The 21,389-nt window shown below is 51.1% G+C and overlaps 2 protein-coding genes across 8 annotated transcripts in view; one reads left to right on the top strand and one right to left on the bottom strand.

Annotated features, from left to right (window-relative positions):
• The first annotated feature begins 6,074 nt into the window (after positions 1–6,074).
• Positions 6,075–12,696, top strand: LOC107312841 (tumor necrosis factor ligand superfamily member 10-like). The gene is made up of 5 exons (XM_015860632.2): positions 6,075–6,363; positions 9,492–9,638; positions 9,939–9,975; positions 10,458–10,565; positions 10,843–12,696. Exons 1-5 carry the CDS (start codon positions 6,139–6,141, stop codon positions 11,283–11,285), a joined length of 960 nt encoding a protein of 319 aa, XP_015716118.1. The 5' UTR covers positions 6,075–6,138; the 3' UTR covers positions 11,286–12,696.
• A 5,423-nt stretch (positions 12,697–18,119) lies between these two features.
• LOC107312840 (H(+)/Cl(-) exchange transporter 5) overlaps positions 18,120–21,389 on the bottom strand; it is a 35,903-nt gene continuing 32,633 nt past the window's right edge. For all 7 annotated transcript variants that reach the window (XM_015860627.2, XM_015860626.2, XM_015860630.2 and 4 more), the window contains 2 exons: positions 20,385–20,601; positions 18,120–19,400 (listed from right to left, as the gene is read on the bottom strand). In XM_015860627.2, coding sequence (XP_015716113.1) covers positions 19,310–19,400; positions 20,385–20,601 — 308 coding nt within the window. In that variant the 3' untranslated portion in view covers positions 18,120–19,309. The remainder of the gene's footprint in view (positions 19,401–20,384; positions 20,602–21,389) is intronic.

The following is a 21,389-nucleotide window of genomic DNA, read 5'->3' as shown; positions in this document are numbered from 1 at the left end:
TGCTAAGGAGGATTACGCTTAGTTCCATTGGGACTGCTTCTCTCTGGAAGAATGCATTTCAGTACTTCTGTTAACATGCATAAGGTAAAGGGTCTGGGTGAAAACCTTGCAAGCATGAGGCAGGAAATTCTGCCCTTACTGCCCTGCAATACTGTAACAAAAGAGCTCATCTGGGTGTTAAATGACACAGTTTGAGGGTTCACTAGGCACCGCTGGTCTTTGCTGGACTTGCCTGCCCAGAAGACCCGCAGTGCTCCCCTCCAGCCCCATAGTGCCTTTTCTCAAATCAGGCTCGCTTTCTGAGCCTAAGCCGAAGTCTGAAGCGCCTGCCGGCGCCGCATGGAGTCGCTGGGTGCTATTACGTTCAGCAGCTGATTGGCACCGCGGGGTTTTCGCGTGCTCCTTCGAGGATTTAACAGTTTCATCACTAGTTTGTTTAGCTCGCATCAATTTGTGCCGTCGGGCTCTGACACTAGAGGGAGCACGGAGACCGGCTGTCAGCTACAGAGCCGCTCGCATGCGGAAGCCCTGAGCGGAGGAGGAGGAACTGGGCCGGCCTTCCTTCTTGGGATGTAATCCTAAGCAGAAGAAAGACAAGGGCTGCCCAGATGCCTTCTGCTGTGCTGTTCCTAGGTTTCACTTCCCACTGTGAAAGCAAGAGCAGAGACAGCTGTGCTGAATGAGTACGAGGAAAGTAGGATGTGGAGGTGGTGGACAGGAAGCACGGCTGGCCCACATGGGCAGCTGATGCTCCAAGACCTCAGCTGGGTGCTGCACAGCTGGGCTCAGGCTGTCCTATTCTTTGCCAGGATGTTGCAAAACCCAGAGCTTCCTTTTATTCTCTGCAGCTCAGAAGAAACCAGGCGTAGCATCCCAGTGTCCCAATTCAGGGGAGACAGCGGCTATCCTAAAATAGAAATATCTTTCCTTGGGGTGCAAAGATGGGCGCTACAGCTGAATCATGGAGAGTTATGCTGCGTGAGAAGAGAAGCTGAGATGAGCCAACTCAGACCCTGCCAGTTTGCAGGGAACTACAAAAGCTGGCTTTTCCATCACAGCTTCTATAAACTGAGGTTTCAAATAGACTGTTCAGAACAGGCGAGCTGCACCCAGTGATTTCCAGAAGGATGTTTCTACAAAAATACTGCTAGGTCATGAATACACCCTGCCCCATGAGCTGCCCTGACAAGGGGAAGGGGCCTCTCGTAGCTCCATGAGTAGTGGATGTACATGAGCCTCCTCTCAAGGAGCTCAGTAGTTCTAGGGATAAGGGAGGGAGGGAGGAAGGCTGAAAAAGCCCTGAGCCAGCAGGAAACCTGCGGTGGGAAGCTTTGAGTCAGCTCCAACCACTGAAATTGGTCCCCCCCTACAGCCTCCATATGGTTTGCATGTGTCTCCAGATTCCCTAGAACACAACAGAGGATCTGCGTGCCTTGCAAAGAAAGCACACACTGTGCATGTCTGTGTCTGTCTGCATGCGTGTTGGAAAGAGGAGTACAGCGGTCTCGGGGTTTTGCTCTCCCTGAGGTCAGACCAACGGTGACTCAGGTGGATTAAGGACAAAACTAAAAAGCAAGTCTTCATTTAGATGAACTGCCAGAACTGCTGCGCACTGCTACACTCTTCAACATGGGCAGCAAAGGACTTTATATTCAACATTAAATAAAACCACTTCCACACAGGCCTTACTGATAGCATCAGCTGCATGTGAGCTCAACAACTGGGTAGACACAGCTCTACTGCACACCCCCTAGGACCACTTCCAAGATGGACTTGCACTGTTCCGCTTACCCCATTGCTCCCTCCCCAGGAGCTGAGACTCCCTTTCCAGAAGGACACATGTGACATGGCTGAGGAAGCGTTTCTCTGCATGTCTCATAAACACAGATCCCTCCATCATGAAAACTTCCGGGGTTGGCTGGGGAGATTTTCTGCTGGTTCAGCAGTGGTCTCAGACAGATTGGGGACTGCCAATCCCAAAGAGGGACTGGGTGCAGAGACTGCTGCATCACCACTTTGGCATCGTCAGCCAGCATTTCTTGGGCGCTGAGTCATGTGGTTTGGGTGCTGAGTCATGTCTGCTTGAATTACCCCTTCCTGGGCCTGCTGGCAAAGGGAACATCTGTGCAGCCCCATGGTGTGTGTGCCTCTCTTTGTGCCTGCAGCTGCCAAAGCAGCTGCCACATTGGCCATTTACCCTGACCTTTCCTTTGTAATGTCCCTGTGACCCCAAAAACCCCCAGCACAGATGCTGCCTGTGGGCTGTGTGCCTGCTCCTTGTGAGCCCACAGCCACATCACCAAGGGATAAACCCCAAAACGTCCTTCTCCTAACCCCTCCTCTCTCCTCCTCCTGTCTGTCTCTAAAGCACAGGTGAAATTTGGGCAAGTTAAATGCGCTGTAAAATCTCTGGTATTCTGGGTGGAGGAGATAAGAGGCCTGGCTTTAATCATCTCTCTTTGTTCAGACAGCAGCAGGTCTGTCACATCCATCTCCAGCTCTTTTCTGCCTATGCCAGATGGAGGGATGGTGACTTTCTGCTTGGAAACATGACAAGAGAAAACACCACTTCTTGAAAAGCCTGAAACTGGCTGTAGGAGCAGGGACCAGCATCCTAGCATTTCCCTGCTGGCATCTATTCCTTTGTGCTATTTCTATATAATGAGCACCCTGAGAGCAATCCTTCTATTTGTGTGCTTTCCCAGAGCCTTTAATCTGCATCCAAATCAGCCTTCCCTCCCTGAATGCACTGTCAGGGTATGTCCCTGCAGCATCCCATAGGAAGGACATACACCAGAGCACTTCCCAAGTTAAGCATCTTCCTGCCAGGGATCTCAAGTACATGGACAACCACACAGGTCCTCTGAAAGCCTATGTTGAACAGTGGGAAACTGAGGCATGGAACGGCCAAGAAACATCACTGCCAGTCCACCGTTTCCCAGGTTCCTACTACAACATAAAATAGCATGTTGCCCCAAGGAAACACCATGTCTTTTCTGGGCTGGTCCCCAGCACCCCAGTAGAGGTGCTCCCTGAGGGCAGAACTGGGCCCAGCACAGATGTGGATTCTCAACATAGTCAAGGCAGACTGGTCAAGAAGATGAACTGATTCAGTGCATCAGCTGGAAGCACCAAGTTTCCTATTGAACCCTGGGAGCATGATCTGGTGCAGAAGATTTTTCACATAAAGCTTTGCAGAGGAATTGATCAGTTCAAATCGAAAGACAAATGTTTGAGGGAACATACCAGAAAGGTTAGCAAAGACCTTTCTGAGCTGCGTGCGCTGATTTCACATCCCGGGAGAGCTGCTGTTTCCTGACTAAAGATCATGTAGCCAACACATGTTAGAAATCAAGCCAGTGAGGCCAAGGCTGTGGCTTGCCTTAAAGGAGCAGTCACACAAAACTGAGAACTGCATCTGGATCTCTGCTCCAGAAGGTGTGAACTGGGAAGGAACGAATGCCCTGGCTAACCCAGCTCAAGAGGGATCCAGTCTAAGCTATCCCAGTGGATCCTGATCACCTCCATAAACTATGGGAAAATCACATGACTAAATTGCACGTTCGGACATCATGCCTGAAGCAAAGCCAAAGAGAATCTAAATGGCAGACTGCAAAACACACACAGCTCACATCCCTATGCATGCAATATCTGCCTAGTTTCCTCTATCCCAGCAATTTGGTGATGATACAAGGCCCCAGCAAAACACTCTCTCCCACTTTCCTGCACTGGTTCTGCACCATTGAGTCAGCTGGCCCAATTCTCCTAGTACACAAACGAGGAAATATTAGAAGTGAAAAACAACTCCCCAGCCAGTCTCAGAAGGCCTTTTTTTTTTTAATCTGGCTCCCACCCAATTTTCTTTTTGCAGTCCAAGTGCTGGTCCTGCCCTCACTCAGGCTTGGCTGCTTTGCAAGCCTCCCATCTCCACTGAACAGAGAGCAACTCCGAGCTACTGAGTGCTTGCAGCTCCAGGTGCTGCACTGCTCACCTGCAGAGCCCAGGTGGGCCCTTTCCCCACCCTATGGAGCCAACAGAAACCACTCAGTGACTTGACAGATGCTTTTGGCTGGAAGATCCCCCAGTTTCAGTAGTATTTTTCCTGATATAACAGGACAGCATTTCCTTCCCACGTCTCTACAACACAGATCACCAGGAATTCAGAAGCCACTTCCCACAGAAAGAGTGGATGCTGGGAAAGGGTGGTAGAGATCTTTGCACTGAAAGTGAGTGATTAGATCAGCGATCTGAAGACGTTTCTACAGAGCTTGCATTATTCAAGGTGCAGCAAATACTTTTATAAAAGCAATAAAAGCAGATAAGGTGACTACTTACCCACTTCTCCATGTCTGGGAAGCCATAACTACTACTTATGTGGCTGCTCTGTGTACAGTACGTATCAGAAGCCCAGAGAAGCCTGATGTACCTGCCCACTGCTGCAGGAATTACTGCAAATATGTGCATACTTTGGGCTTGAGGCTATGAAAGCACTGAGATTATGAACCCACCAGCACCTCTTGGGAAAGCAAACATGGATGCAAGGGAGACCTGCAAAGGAAACTCTCTCTGAACTGCTCCTGGACTACATGCACTGCAACTCAGCCCACAGAGCAAGGGTCAGGAGGTACAATGAAGGACCCTCCAAACATGGCCAGGAGCTCCAGTGCTCCATTTGTACATGGAAAGAAGAATACACAAGCAAAGTAGGACCGTAAGGATGTTTGGGAAGTTCTAATTCAAGCTCCTGCCCTGTGATCTGAGGGAAAGGACAACTCCTGTACCCCAGTAGCTGATCCCAAGGCAATTATAGAGCTGCTGCTTCACCCCCAGGCATACAAAGGAATCAGAGTAGCCACAATGGCTTGTAAAAAGAGATAATGGAACTGCTCCTTTGTTTTAAATGGGTGGTACCTTGTGAATAGTTCCCTTCTCCTGCATCCCAACCAGCAGCTCAATGGGGGGAAATCTGTCTGCAGAAAGCCAGAGCTTTTGGGATACAGTGGAAGATGCAGTGGCATTTCTGGCGGGCAGGATGAAAACGGGACAAGTTCCTTTCCTGAGCAAAGAAAACCTCACCATTCATGGTGCAAGAGCATTGAAGAAGCCAGACACTGGTGTGCTGGCTCTTCCCAGCAGCTCTCATCACACCGGAGGTGCTGGGCTCCCCTCCCTTACTGTGGCTGCAGCACTGGTTGTGTCCCTGCCTCCATCAGAGGCCACACCAAAGGCCACTCCTGCTCACAGTCAGCTCCCCATTTCGCTATAAACCATAGAGTTTACCCCAGGGTACCACTTGGGGTTACTGGAGCTGTCTGTGGGTTTGGCCTGGGGTCAGCCCGCACTTTTCCCACATCCCATCCTTAGAGAAGAGATAGGGGCCCTGGGAGAACTATAGTATTTGCGTATGAAGATCTCACTTCCATTGCAGAGATAAGAACACTACAGACTGTGGTCACCTGAGCACAAAGCGGCGTCTGGCAGTCATCAGGCAGCAGCCCTCCTGCAGGTTTTCTGTTTGCTTTCCAAACAACTCAACATTCCCACTTCAGGAGGATAAGGAACACTGCTCACCAGCAGAGCACAGCCTTGGGGTCAGCTATCAGAGCACAACCAAACATTGCTCCCAGCCAGGTTCTCCTCCCGCACCCGGGCCCAGGATGGTTTCTTAGTTGTGGCAGCGTAGGATGAGCCCCTGGGAAAGGCTCCGTGGTAATCAATACCTTTCTGCAAACATATGCCCCTAGGGTGACCCGCTGACCCCTGACAGACATCCCCGGCACCCCACGGAGACGTGTAGCCTGCATCACCCAGATCAGTGTCCCACCCAACCCCGAGACCTCCCGTTCCCAGCACAAGGATTCTCCACCACCCTCAGCAGGGCGTCCCCGAGCCCTGCACCTCCACAGCCCTGCCAGCCTCGTGCGGCTCACAAAGGACACAGAGCCCCATCCTCGCAGCGCATACACCCGCCGCTCAGGGGGAGGTGCGGGACAGACCCCACCCCCGAGGCCACTCTCTACCCCCCAGCCCGGGGACCACCCCCACTCCCACTCGGGGCCGCCCCCGTCCGTGTCCCCGCCCCGCTCCGTCCCGCTGGAGCTCCGGGCACTTCGGAGAGGGGGGAGCGACGGCCCGGCCATGGCCCCGCAGCAGCCCAGCGCCGGGCAGTACCTGCGCTCCGACAGCGGCGGCTCAGCCACCCGCATGCTGGGGGACGGCCCCGGCGCTGATCCCGGGGGGCTGCGGGAGCGGCGGCGGCGGTGCGGGCCGCTCTGGGGCAGCGTGGCCGTCATGGCCATCCTCGCCTTACAGATCGCCTCCACCACCGGACTCTTTGTCTACTTCACCATGGCCATCTCCAAGGTGAGCGCGGCGCGAGGCCCCCAGGGCGGCTGGGCGAGGGCTGCACCCCGGGAGCGCCCCCAGCCGCGGCTCCGCTCCCGGCAGCTCCCGGCGTGGGACGGCGCTCGGCGCTGGGGAACGGGGCTCCTCCGCGGATGCCGCTGTGCGCAGGGTAAGCCCTTGTCCTCTGCTTGCGGGTCCTCCCTGCCCGCTGGTAACCTGAGGATGCGGGTCTGGGCTGGGGCCGGGGCTGCACGGGCGCCCTTTGGTCCCTGTGCCCTGCGCTGTGCTTCTCATCCCACGCACACTCCAGGAGTGCTGCAGCCTTCTTCCCCTTTTTGTGAACCCCGCACCTGGAGCCCTCAGGCTCTTGGTCCTACTGAATAGCACCCAATAGCTGTGCTGGGGTGCAGCCTCTCCAGCTTGCACTCAGCATCGCTCCTGCCAAGCTGTTCCCGATCTCAGCTCCTATGGACCAGGAGCTGCAGCCAAAGCCTGCCGTTGACGGCTGCACCGCTGCTGCCTGATGGGCGTGAGCAGCCAGAGGGCTGCAGGGCCCCCCGACCACCCTCACACAGGCACTCTGCCCTCGTAAAAACAAACTGCATGGAACAGCCCTGGTCCTACAAGCCCCACATACATACAGTGCTGCCGCTGCTAAGGCAAATCCACAGCAGTCTCCCCCGGCAGTGGAAGGGTCAAACAACAAGCAGGAGAGATGGAGAACCAAAGGACTGCCAAGCAGCAATCTGGGCAGTAATACTCATGATAACCCATCAGCTCTGATGAGGGAGGGCCCATCAGTAGAAGGGCGCCAGAATGCCAAGCTTTGCACAAAACCACAGCAGAGGTGAGAAACTAGACAAAGCTCAGTTTCTCCTCCTGGGTGCAGGAGGAACAGCCTTGTCTGCTGGCTGCTTCAGCATCCTCCAGAGCAGACTCCAGCCTCCAGATTTTCTTTCTTTCCCTGGATCTCCTGTGGCACCCACTACAAGGGATTTACATGAGAGGCATCAATAGGAGAGCGGAAATGTGGGCAGACAGAGCCTCAGGGAAGGGCCGAAGGAAGAAGGCAGTTGACACTGATTTACATCTTTGGAATAACTTTTGGAATCTCTCACCGGATCCTAAGATGGGAACAGTGCTGGTGTTGCACTGGGAACTCAGCATCTCCAAGGGCACCAATTGTTGAGTGCCTTGGCCAGCCTCCCTCACCCAGAACACATGCACACAGTCTGCCCTCCCATTTTACAGAAGTTTCTCCCATTTTTCATTTAATTTAAGAGCAGACAGACTGCACTTATCCTATACAGTGAGAGGTGCTGGTGGCACGTGCAGTCTATCACAGCAGGCCTTAATCAAGGAAATTAACAGAGCCAGACAATCGGTAGTGGCCAGAGGGGTATGGTTGCAGTGCTCATTGTTATGCTGGGACTGTGCTGCCACATTTCCAGGGCTGACCCTGATTATATGTGCCTACACCACAGTTAGCACTGCTGGCAGTGCAGAGGAGCTGGCTGCATGCACTGGCTCTGCCCAAGCATGCATTGTGTTGGAGAGTTTCATGCGAGCAGCCCCAACACTTGGGGATTTACAGCAGGCACTGTGCTTCCACCCACTCAGACAAGCTTGTCTATGCAAGGCTGGCAGCTCTGCCACCTAAACTCACTCCAGGTGAACCCCTGTGAGGGCTGCACTTGTCCTGCAGTCACACAGTTGTGTCAGCACTGCAGCATTTCTCTGAAGTCATCTCAATCCATATCCTACCCACTGAGCTCCTGGTAAGCCCAGCCTAATAGCACACACACAGAAAGAGAGAAAAAAAAAGACTGTTTATCTTACCTCACATAGTCTTTGTGCTGATCCCAGAATCTCCACGGATCCTGGTCAGGAGGCAGGCAGACGTCTGGTGGGAGCTGCAAGCTGTGGCTCAGAGTGAGCTGACCTGGGGAAGCACAGGATGCTGGTGGGACTGACAGAGCAGCCAAGGGCTGCTGGGTTGGCTTTTGTGATCTGGGAATGACCCAGGTGGTGCAGGCAGGCTGGTCCAGGTGCCTGCACTGGTTCCCAGCTCCTGAGTGCTGATTTCAGGGCAGCTGTCTCATCTGGGCCCTGGTTTTCCCACAGCAGCAATGACCCCACAGCCGGCTTTGTCCGTCATCCAGGCAGCAGCTGTGCAGAATTGGGCCAGGTCAGCCTGGAGACACGCTGGTGAGGCATATTTGACTACATAGCAGCCCACATCACATGGAAAGGCGGCTTCCTTTCCCCAGCCACAATCCAATACAGATTACTAAGTGTTTGAGCTCTGTCTGGGCTGATGCAGTACTTGGGGTCTGGTCTCCAGCCAGTATTGCTTGGCCCTGGGAGGGAAGAGATGTGTGAGAGCTTCGTTCACAACAAGATCAACAGCAGTAAATAACAGAGCCTCATCATCATGAAGCAGCCATGGACCAGACTGCTGCATGCTTCCAGCCTGAAGCTGCAGCTCTTACATCTGTGCACAGCTCCTGAATAGGCCAAGGGCAAGTGGAGCCAAGCATTGCAGAGTCCCAGACCCTTCCCCAGGGTCTGTGAATGCCTTCTTCACAGCTGAGGCTGGGTTATGCTTGCTTCCCCAAGGTCAGAGCAGAAGAGGTGAAGGAGATGGAGAAAGGGAAATTTCAGTGCCTCTCCTTTACCTCATGTTCTGCAGCTTGCAAGAGTCTGTGTCTTCCCTTCATATTCAGCACTGAGACTCAATGAAAGGGGCTATCAAATTTCTATGACCATTGATATGAGCAAGCCTTTGCCAGCCATGGGGATCACAGGGAGGACAAGATGAGATTTAACCCATTCAATTCACAGAACAGGTTTTGGACAGAGCTTGGGACCCATTCAGCCTTCTGCCAACTGATTCCTTCCCAGCACAGCAGCTTCAGTCTGCATTTGTATCCTGGTGGTACCTACCCATCCCACCAACAGCTTTGTGCCCAGAAAAGCACTGGATTATGCTCAGTTCCATGGTGTGTCTGTGGGCATTCTGACACAGGAGGAGCCAGGCCAAAGGCAGCCGATCTGCTGGGATCCCCACTGTGGCCAGCCAAGCTGTGTGTGCTGCCTTACCCTGCTCTGTGCAGTCTGTGGACATCCAGGTGTTTCCATTCCAGCTCAAAGCTCAGTCGCAGGGCAGCTCGGAGGAACTGAGGTGTCTGCAGCTTATCAATCAGCAGCAGGAGGGCTCCAGCTTGGAAGAACTGATCAGCAACCAGTCTTGCCTCAAGCTGGCCAACACCATCAAAGCCTACGTGGCCACGGTGAGCCTGGGGCTGCTGGCTGCAGGGCTGGGGAGGGTGGGACATATGAAAGGAGAGCTCCCATTTACCTGCCTGCCTCAGTTTCCCCATCTGCTTCACCAGTGGATGGCAGAGCTTCAATTTAAGCACGACTGCAGGAGAGACTGCATGCCAAGACCTCTGCACAGAGGAGATGGTAGAGTCCAGAGGCATGGCATGAAAGAACATACCAAAAGCTTGGAAGAATGAGAGGAGCTGGGGGCAGGGAACAGCCTTTGCATCTTTAAACCATGGGGTTGTTTTTCTTCTCTAATGGTTCAGGTGACAGAGAACGTTATCAGCAGGAACGTGGTGAATGGTGAGTCCATCCCGCTGAGCGCTGGGGCAGGAGTTGAGGTTCCACTCATGGGGAACCTCTGCTGGGCAGTGTCGGTGAGCCACGTCCACGTGCACACAGCACAGCGTGGGGCCGGGGATGTCTGCAGGTCAAGGGTGCTTGGCTGCTCCCGGGGCAAACTCCATCCAGCATAACACTGTGAGCTGGGGCGGGAGAGCAGACTGCCCCACCGGGTGGGTGAAGGGCGTATGTCCCCTGTAGGGGTTGGAGGGATGTTATGTCTGCCTGATTGGAGACTGGGGAATCCGTCTACCCAGGGGGCAGCACGGAGCTGTTAGATAATAATTGACTAGACATTGTCACCCCAAGTGAACTCCCCCTATGTAGGGTCAGTGGGGCGTTACGCCTTGTTCTCTCTGGTTGCTGAGTAAGGACATGCCAGCATTGATCTGGGGGTCCCCTTGCACTCTACCTCCTAAATCCATTTGTCCCTTTTCTTGCAGAAGCCCAGAGGAGTTACTTCAACAGCTCAGAGGGGCAGGTTGCCACCAAAACACTCGGCAAACCTTCAGCACATCTCACCCTCCGCCCACAGAGCCCGGCCCAAGACGGTGAGCCAGAAGAGTCTAGCAGGGTTCTGGGGGGTCTTCTGGGGTGGGAAAAGATGATAGAATCATGGATCTCCCTCAGAGATCTCCCCCTGAGAGCTGAGTGTGGGAGGTTACATTTACTGGCAGATGGAAAGATGTTTGTCCTTTCCAGTCCAAGACCACCCACCCCACCTCCAATCTGGATGGCTGTAGGAGCATGAAAGGCCCCCCCCTTACTGGCCCTGAATGGTTCCCCTCAGTGCAGTGCACTCCCTTAATGACCCTGCCTTCTCCTCAGGAAGCTCCAGGCGCTTTGGGAACCTCTCACAGTCCTGCCGCCACGCCATCACTCGCTGGGAAGACAACACCATCCACTCCCACCTGCAGAACATCACATACCAGGACGGCCGGCTGCGAGTCAACCAGGCAGGCAAGTACTACGTCTACTCCCAGATCTACTTCCGCTACTCCCGTGATGGAGCCAGCGCCCACACCTCAGTGCCACAGCTCGTGCAGTGCATCAACTGGAAGACCTCCTACAGCCAGCCCATCCTCCTGCTCAAAGGGGTGGGCACCAAGTGCTGGGCCCCCGAGGCAGAATACGGCCTCCACGCTCTCTACCAGGGGGGACTGTTTGAGCTCAAGGCCGGTGATGAGCTTTTCGTCTCCGTCTCCTCGCTGGCCATTGACTACAATGATGCAGCAGCCAGCTATTTTGGGGCCTTCCGGCTCGACCTGTGACAGCCTCCTCATCCTCACACCTTCCCTCTGCTCTTGCTGGATTGACTCTTCTATGTGGCCAAGGGAAGAAGCAATTTGAGCTGCCGCTGCATGCAGCTCCCCTCATGCTGTTGCCTTCCTCTGTGTGGAACAGCAGCCAAATGGCCGGGGGTCCAGCTGGGCCTGGCATAGTGTAATTCCCTGCACCTACTGTGCCTGGTAGGTGTCAGCTGGAGCTGGGTGAGTTGGCACAGGGAACACAGAGTGGAACACACTTCTACCAAGAGCCACATCACCATGGTGCCTTGTAACCACCCTGCGGCCAAGCAGCCTGCAGGTACAGGAAAGATCCAACACCTTCTTCCAGGAAATAGTCAAGGAGTTTCAGTTCAGACCAGTTAGAAACCTGGGCCTGTGCCAGCAGTCAGCTTCTGAGGAGGCAAAGAGCAGAGCCATAACGCTGCAATAATTACCAGCACAAGCAGCTGCACCCAGGCACGTGGCAGAGTTTCACTCCTTGCCCAGGTCAGATGCTGCATCAACAGAGCCCAGCATGTGGCACATCCAGAGCAGCATCTTCTCCCTGTCCCCAAGAAGCCACACCAATGAGGATGACATCAGTGCTGGGGGCTGAGGAAGGTGTTAAGAGGTGGAGCAAGCTGGGGAGCTGCAGACCTGCAAGACTGGCACCTTGGCCTGCTCTTTAGCAGGCTGGCATGAGCAGCAGCACATACAGCTCTCCAGGTGCTTCTTTGTGGCCCACACAAACCCCTGACAGTGAGGAAGGAACACTGAACTATGGCACCAGCTGCACCCAGGGCTCAGTGTGGCCCTCAGCAACTCTCCATGAGCCTCATGTGACAGCAATGACAATGTAGAAAAGGGATGCCTCGGCCCCTTGGTTCTGAGCAGGGCCAGCATCTCCATGCTGGGGACAAGCTGGTCCATCCTGTAGGGCAGCTCACAGGACCACCAAGACGAGGAGCCTGACATCTCACCTCCCTTTGCTTCCAACCTACCATCCCTTTCCTTGGGTTTTTGTTTCTCTCAGAGCTGTTGGGCATCACAGCCGCTCTTTGCTCACATTGGCTGTCACTCTCCAGGACTGCTGCCCAGGTCGTGCTTCAGCTCAGGCAGTAGCAGCACAGGACCCAGGAACAAAACCAAACCCCTGTTGCTAAACCTCCAGGACACGTCAGACACAAAAGACAGGTTCAAGCAAAGCAGAGCGTGATAAAGCTGGCTCAGTCCATGGACACTGTGTGGACATAAACTACTTTTGTAATTACTTGTATATTCTGTATCATATTATGAACGTTGATGTACAGGGACAGGCCAGCAGCACAAGCTGCCACAAAGGACACAAGCTCCCCCCCCTGCCAGCACAGTTCTGGGGGTCTCAGTGCTGCTTCCAATAAATCCTGTACTCCAGCTCTGGCCTTGCACTTCTGTGCAGCAGGCTCATGGTGGATATTTAGCCCTGTATCACCACATAGTAATGTTGCTGGCCCAAACATGATGTCCAGGCCAGCACATCCACCTGCTTCGTGCTAGCATGCTGCAAAGCACTCGAGTGCTGTGCAGCCTCTCAGTGCAGAGCAGCCATATCTGCTCTCCCATTGTATTCCTTGCTGCAGCACACAGCCCAGGACAGAGGCTGAAAGTAGGCAGCGTGGCACAGGCTGGGTGCAGAAGGTTGATTTGCCCACTGCAGCCTGCAGAGCGGTGCTCCCAGCACAGTGCCTGCAGCAAAGCACCATGAGTGGTGGAGCAGCTCAGTGCTGAGCAAGAGCTGCGAGTGCCAAGGCTGCCTGGGGGAACAGGTGTGTGTGATTCCCAGCAGCTCCAGTCCCACAACTTTAAGACAGCGAAGGCTACAGGCAGCAGCGGGATCTTGTCTCATCTTGCATCACGAAAGGCTCCACAGCCCAGGCTAAGGTTATGCCAAGGCAGCTGCACCCATTCCCTATGAATGTCCCAGGCTTTCCCAGGGAAACACCCCTCTGCTTCCAAGCCTGGTGCAGTCCCCTGCCAGGGCCAGGTGCAGCTTCCACTGCAGCCCTACATACTGGCTAAGCACAAGCAAAATTCAGCCCCCAACCCATTGGGCCCAGGTGCAGCAGCTCCCCCTGCCACAGTGCTGGGAAAGGGAAAGGCTCAGACACACAGTGCAGGAAGCACACTGCTCCCATCAGCAGTTGTCCAGAAGAAGCAGAAGTCAGGGCCTTGGGAGGCTAAGTACAGCTGCCCAGGGGGATCCTCATTCTGCTGCTCTTTACCTTTAGGTTGCTGAGCCAGCCCAAGGCCGCTGGAGCCTGGAATGGCTCAGGCCCACCCAGTCCAAGCCCCAGGGTGCTGAGATGGGCTTGTTCCCCTTCATGCCAAAGCTGGGCAGGAGCTGCTCCTTGCTCCTGCTGTCCAGCCCAGGCCTAAGCTTTCTCTGCATCATCAGCTGGGGCTGGGATCCAGTATAGAACGAGCCAGGGCATTCCCGTGCCTCCCTGCATCAGGAACGTGGTCTCCCCCCACACAGAGAAGATGTTTACCTCCCTCTCCCTATGCTGCCAGGCCAAGGAAAAGGCAGGCTCTTACTGCAGCTCCCGCTCCAGCAAGGCTGATTAATAAAAAACCTCCCCAGCAGCGTGCTGCAAGCTGTGTATCACCTTAACACACCACTTTCTGCTTGACAGCTCCACTCTGCACCCAGCACCCTCCGCTGTGCAACTCAAAACCCTGACCCCTGTCCAGGCAGGGCTCAGAGAGGTGCAGCTCTGCTCCAGCCCCTCCCTGGCGCTGTGCAGGAGGCGAGGCTTGGCGGTGCTGCATCTTAGTCATGTTTTGCTCTTCCCCAACACAAACAAAACACTCAGGCCTGCAGTCCAGCTGGGTTATGCATACGACTGTTGTGCGAAGATCCCCAAACACAGCAGCCCTCATTGCATCACTCAGTCTAGTTGGTTTCTGGTACTAGTTAAAAGCCCTTCAAAAAGTACCTTATTTCTTGCAGTTCTCATCTTTGCTGCTGCTGCTCACCTGGGACAGCCCAGTGCCAAGTAAAGCAAGGGGCTGCTGCAGTGTCCTGCTTTTGTAGAAGGTAAACTGCATGGCCACAGCTGGCAGCCTCACCAGAGGGGCGAGAACCAGGCAGTACTGAGCAATGAGAGAAACAATGATCCCAGAGCTCAGGGATGTGGGCCAGCTGTTTCCGCTGTCTCTGGAAAAGCAACAGTATCACTGCACAGGCGCCTTCCCTTCACACATTACAGTCATGGAAAGCTGCAGCAGCCATCAGCAGCAAACCCTCTCTGCTTGTCAGCCCAGAGATGTTATCAGCAAGCATTTGTTATCACCAAATCTCATCTGCTTCAGGGCTGGTGTCACCATTAACACCAGCCAAAGACCTCGACTGACCCCATACTGCAGATTTTCCACCAGAAATCCTATACATGGCTGTATATACATAGGTGTGCACACGTGGATAAACACACACGTGGATCATTTGCCACCTAGCAGTAAACATATACTATCTGTGCCATTACTCATCTGCTTGCCCATGGCAGTGTTACTTTGCCCAGCAGTGATTTCCTCCTGCAGACCAGGGGCAATGTTGGGCGGATGCCGGCTGTGTGCCTGCCTGTGCCTCTGCAGGGAAACCACGGCTGCTGGGAAAAGGATCGCTGCTAAACCTCATTGCCAGCAGCCTGGTTACAAAGGTACTCCAGTAATAGAAATGTGCCTTTCCCATTCCAAAGGCAGAAGGACTAGCACAGACACTCCACACAAGTGCCACTCCGGTTTTCTGCCATCACAGTGCAGAAGTGCACAGAAGAACCACTGCACCTCAGACTGAAGCACCCCTTGAAAACACTCCAGAAACAAGCACTGAGTAAACCCATCGCTACACCAACACAGAGCCCTCCCCCACCACGACCCCCTGCACCACAGCCCTGCTGTGAGCAGTCTGCCAGCTGGCATTCCAGAAGCCTCTCCTGCCCTTTTCTGATACTTTAAAGAAATACAGGGGAGCAGAATGACAGCTCTAATTACATGTTCAGGTTGACCTTAATTCTCATGACTTCACTGTGTTTATTTGATCTGGATACATACTCCTTCCTTGTAGCTGCTGCCAAAGTAAGGTCTTATCTTTGCTGTCTCGAAGCTCTGCTCGCAATTCATTGTGTGGCTGCTCAGACAGACTTGCCAGACAGCCCAGGATCTTCACAAAGTTAACTTTGTTGCTCTTTGTTTCTAAATAAGTTCTGGGGCTGAAATTGCTATTACTTCTTTTCTGTTGTTACCGATCAGTTCATCGTTACATCCAAGTCCTTTGTTTCAATTCCAAACAAGATCTGCTTTTACTTTCAAGACCCAAGCCCAAAACAAAGTTCTCAGAGGTAAGGAGGAAATCAATGCTGAAAAACACGCCAACACCCCAGGAAATCATTTCTTGGAACACTGTAAATAAAGCGCACAAAGAGAAAGCACACGCAGGAGGTTATGAGGTTACAGCCCTGCTATCGCACAAAGCCAGGCACAAGATTCCCCACAGCTCCTCCTAAACTCCATGCCCACCTCCCCGTGCACCCCATGGTGCAGTTCTGCTCTCACAAAGAGGGGCTCATTGCTGTGAATCTGGTAAGCAAGAGGCGAATGAAACACAGCAAACCTAATCCATTCAGCAAGGTAGATTCAGATAGCTGGAGGAAGCAGGGGGCTCTTTAAAGCAGTCCTGTTTACAGGAAAACAGCATCACTGGGGTACACAGCAAGCAGCATTTCTTGCTTAGCTGCTGAACTCATAGGATTGGCTTCATTTATCAAGGGTATGGATTTATAAAACCACTTATCAAACCCCTCCCTGAACTGCCTCCAGCTATGACCTGAAAAATGAGCCCTTTCCTGGAAAGAAACTCTAGGGCTCCTCCTGGAGTCTCTCTGAAAAGAAAACAACACAACAGCAAGAACTGCACAGGGCAAAACCCTTCCCAGTCCCTACAACTTCCCTGGGCAGGGAAACCTATTTCCAAGCCAGCATGATTGGGATCAACATAGGAAGTGCTTCAGCTTAACAAAATTGAGCATAGCGTCAACTCTGCACAGAATCTCTGATGAAAGTTTAACTCATTCTGGTAGGAATTTAAGTGATGAGACACTCCATTAAATTAAAGGTGGCACCAAACAGCCAGGAGTCTCTGTTAGCGGACACCTTACCAAGGCATCAGCCCCAGTACAGAGCTGTCCCAGTAAACCCCCCCTTGAGCCCTGTGTACTGCCATCGCTGCTGCACCTAATGGAGTAATATTGACCGTGCAGTTTTGTTACAAGTTTCCATGTAGAAAAACACACCTCAGAAAAGAGGTTTGGAGCTGGAATGGGTGTTTTCATTTCTTGGACAGTATTTCCATTGGTCTTCATGTGGCTAGTAGGTTTTTACTGAGAGTAGCCTACAAAATGGCTCCGAGCACCAGACACCTGTTCTTTAAACTGTGTATTCATAGCAAGAGATGCACAAATGGAAAAGTATGCTCAGGTGAGAGGCAGCTTCTCTCTTCTACAAAGCCAGCAAAACAAGGCCTCTTACCATTGCAAAATCTTTTTATTTGTCCACCTTCCTCATGTTTGGTTTGGCCTCGTGAGGACTTGGCTTCTCTAAAACGCAGCTCTTCCAGGCTTTCCTACTGATTCAGTGTGTTTTCTCTCCCTCTCACCTTCCTGGGCACTATTTTCCATGCCAGGAAGCCATGTGACATGCACCCTAACAGCTATTTGTCCCCACTCCACCCACATCATTACCTTCAGAAATCCTGGAATTAATTCCTTCTGCAGCTTATCAAGCAATTCTGTTCTCCCTGGGCTCAGCTGACAGCTCAGAGGAACCACTTGCACACAGGAGAGCACTGAATGAGCATGGCTGGCTCACTCTGACCAACAGCAGTCCCTTGTAAAGTCAGCTCTTATCTAATGTGGCGCAGCTCCTGGTCTGCTTGGAGCAGCCTCTCTGCTACCAAAACCTTACCACATGCCCAACATAGTAGTCTGATGCCAATGTGATGTTTGCATTTCAAATGCTCCCAGCCTCTCAGGACAGCCTGAGCTCTTCTCTGCCCTGCCAGCTTCCGCAACAGCTTCTCTGCTGGGGATTAAGGCACCAGGCAGCCATGACACTCCACCCCTGTCAGCACATCCTCTACCTGCCTAGCACACGAGTCTAAGGTTACTGCTGCCTTCCCACAGGCAGTTCCTCCTTTCCCCTCCTCGATAAGGGGACTCAGCACAGTGACCAAGTCCAGCACCACATGCTAATGGCTGCTACAGAAATGGGCTGCCTTCTATTCCAAGTACAGATGAGGACTTGGTTTATATCTAAGCAAATTTAAGGCTGAGAATGTTGCCAGCCGCCCATAGCCAGGAGCCCCACCTGCCCAACAAACAGCATTAACCTGTGTGGCACAAACAGCCTCACAATGACAACCCACCACACCTCAGCTCCAGCCCGGGCTGAGCAGCTGGCACCAGGGCCTCTGGGGCTTAGGCTGTGCAAAGCACAACACCTACATACATCTGTCCATCAGGAAGCACAGTCAGATTCCTCACAGTCCTTAACCCTTGGCCAGTACCAAACAGCTGAGCTCCTGCCAGATGTACTGACAGTGGTGAGCTCTATTTTCACTAACAAGCCTCAGCCACAGACAGTGAAATGAAGTCTGCTACAGGCAGAATCCATTACAAACATAATAACCTCCAAAGGCATTTATATACCTTCAAAATTCCAGTAAACTGTCACCACCATTAACAGAAAATGAATCTGAACAAGGATTTGAGAAGCAGACTTGGAATAGAGCAACTCAAGAACAGGTTACGTTGCTGATAGTGGTCAGGAAAGGTTTTTATTGCATAGTTGTTGGTAAAATGAGACACCAAGCGGTAAAAATACATAAAGTGGCAGTGTTCTCCATCCTAGAGCCAGGATCCAAGCCTGAGTTTGGTGCGGGGCTGAGGAGAGGAGCAAGGAACAGAAAATGCATCCATGTAAACATCCCAGGCCCAGGAGTCTCCATTAAGACATCCTCAGCAACATAAGACACTGCTGTTTAAGGAAGAGGTCAATTGTGCAACATCTAATATGGTCAAAGTTTACTTGGAAGTGCAGTAAAGCCAAGGCTTTAGGATTCAGTCTTTGCAATTTTAATTACATGCTCAAGAGAAATCAAGAAGAAATCCTTAGGCATATATCAAAATAGAGATGATGACAAGAATACAACTACTAACTCGCCTGCCGCCTCCTCATCTGGATTCTCCTAGCAAGCCAGCATTGGAGAATAATTAAATACATTCACAGAAGATTAATCAAAATAAACTTCTTCCCAATCAGAAACCAAACCCAATTTCAAGAAGATTGGTCACCTGGAGATTCAGGTTTTTTTCCTTCTTTCAGTGAAATATCATCAGCAAACCAATATAGATTACTGAGGAGGTAAGCCCTCGTATGGGGTTAGTTACAGAGCCACCTCACCATTTAATAAGGGTGTTTTTCAGCACTTTTGGTTTGTTTGGGTGTTTTTGTTCTTTCTTTTATTTTGCCAGGTTCTTATTTTCACTAAGTAACTAATTGGGAATACACTGCCCCTGAGTAACAACTGTATCGCTCTGCCACCACCTGAATACTGTGTGCAAAATTGTCCTCCTTCAAAGTTCCTGAAGGTACAAACCTTGTCTTCCCCTACCCACATTAGTAACAAGAGTTCAAATAAAATAATAAGAAGATATATAATTCTGTAGCATTTTGCTTTTGCTCCTTCATGGAATCTTTCCAATGCAACTTCACAAAAGCAATGTAAATAGTCTTTTTTCTTCTAAAAAGAAGATTATTTTTCCACAGACTACGTAGTGCAACTGGTTATCATGTAGAAAAAAAAAATAATCTTCAGCTCCATGGAAGGAAACGCTGAAAACAGTTCCAAGGTCTCAATAAAAATAGGAAAGAATATCCAGAATCTTCTATAAAGTATCTTTTGTGTTTAACACACAATACCTACTAGTCTGCCTTTAATTGAAGAGTATAGAATCTGGGTCCTGGTTAGCCAGCTGTGCAATGTGCTTTAGTACATCCTTCTTGGTAATGATCCCAAGCAGTTTCCTAAAAAAAATGAAAACATTTTTAATGCATCAGCACCCAAGGAATGTATTCTTGCTCTTGTATAACTTCTCCTATGGCAACTATAACGTGTTGCAGTAGCTGAAGCGCTTGCATGTATCACAATACTGAAACTTCATATAAAATATGGTATTTGTCAGCCCCAGCAGACACTCTGCCAAGACATACTAACGATTTCTATTAACACCTACCTGCCTTCTCCAAACAGATGGACCTGAACATCTAGGACTGCATTTTAAGAGCTGTTTCTCTCAGCAGCTCTGGTTTCCAAAGCATAGCTGTTCAGAACAGTCATGATAGGAACTAAGACAACCTCTGTAGGGAAGTGTTGCTTAACAGTACTATTTTCTGTTAGAAACTGAGAAGAACAACTGATCCAACTGGAACACAGTGAGGGACAGGGAGAGAACTCCCCTTTAGTTTGGCTCTTCAAGGAGTAGATAGCTTGCTCCAATTCTTTGCCCTCATTCCTTCCCACCTCACCAAGCACACTACTTCTGAATTGATACCACAGTGATTTCAAGAGGTGACATGATACATGTGACCAGATTTGTAAGAAAATGCTGAAAGCTTTTCATTAATTTTAGGTATATCAAACCCACCGCCATACAGAGCTGTGCCTGAGTATTTCGATAGCTGAAATAATTCATGGTATAGTTTCAACTGACAGAGGTTCAAGGGTTCATAACTGTTATTTTCCAGATTACATTTGCCCTCATGGATACTCAGCTCTACATACTAGAGGCCTCCACTCTCTTGAAGAAGAGGATCTGACTCAGATCAGAAAGTTTAATCACTGAATGGCTTGAGCTGGATGGGACCTTTAAAGATCATCTAGATCCAAACTCAATGAACTCTTACACTCCTGCATGGAGTTTTCCTGCCACGGTTGAGCTGAACAGCTCAATGACCTTAACTAATCCAGCACGATACATTGGGACCTCAGGCCCAGGGCTACCTTCTTACCCATTGTGAGTAACGAGGCACTGACGCAATCCAAGCTTGCGAAATATATCCACAACAATTTCCATAGGTGTTTGGTCTGTGACTGTGAAAGGACTGAGGTCCAGGATGCTCCTGAGTTTCAGCATAGAGGGGGAGCTTGGAGGCAGTGGAGGTGAGTGGTCAGTGAAATAAATAATTGAAGTGCTAACAATTCCATCCTGCTTCTTCCGGGCATTTTCTGGAAGAAGAAATAATTGATTAAATATGATCCCTCCTTTCCTTTTTCTAAATGGAAGGGCATACCTTTTTCACCACACTGAAATGGCCTTAGAGGTCCATTTATGTTTCTCAAGACATGTACCTAATGATCCAAGTAGTGACATGATTCCATCCTCTTTTCTAATCTCTAAGGACTTCAAAGTTTCACCATAAGGATAAACTCAGCACACCAGTGCTTTGCTTAATGATGAGCCAGTGTATTTCAGCATTTTGCTCCAGCCAAAAGGATACGAACTTTTAGATACAGTGTATTTTCACCTCCAGAAATAATAACTGCTGCTTGTGTTTTCCGTTCAGAGAACATGCATGGTGGTAACTGTCATGTAAATGCAAGTTCTGGAGATCTTCAACTCACCAGTTTAAGAGCAGGTAAATAAAACAATTTGTCCTTTCACCAGTCACTGCTGTGGGTCCCAGCAGGGTAGCTAAAGAAGTATTTTTTAAGTACTAACCAGAGCCAAGAAAAAAAAAAAAAATCATCAGAATGGTGTTAAGAACCTGATACCACTCAGATATCCACACTGGTGCATTGCTGTCTAATCCTGCTACTTGGACAATCTGGATGTCTGCTGTACTGCTGTTTCTATTTGATATTTACATTCCAAGACTCAATGGGCAGAGAAAAATGTGGCATCCAAAACACCAGACTTGATATTTAAAGCAGGCTGTCCCATTTTCTATACATCCTGGGGAAAATATTATTAAAAGAGTCCCAGGAGATTCATAACAATACAAACCCAAGAATTC

The sequence above is a fragment of the Coturnix japonica genome, chromosome 4, assembly GCF_001577835.2.
Source record: "Coturnix japonica isolate 7356 chromosome 4, Coturnix japonica 2.1, whole genome shotgun sequence".
Lineage (NCBI taxonomy): Eukaryota > Metazoa > Chordata > Aves > Galliformes > Phasianidae > Coturnix > Coturnix japonica.
The sequence above is the reverse complement of the archived record's forward strand: the minus strand, read 5'-3'. Positions and strand labels throughout refer to the sequence as shown.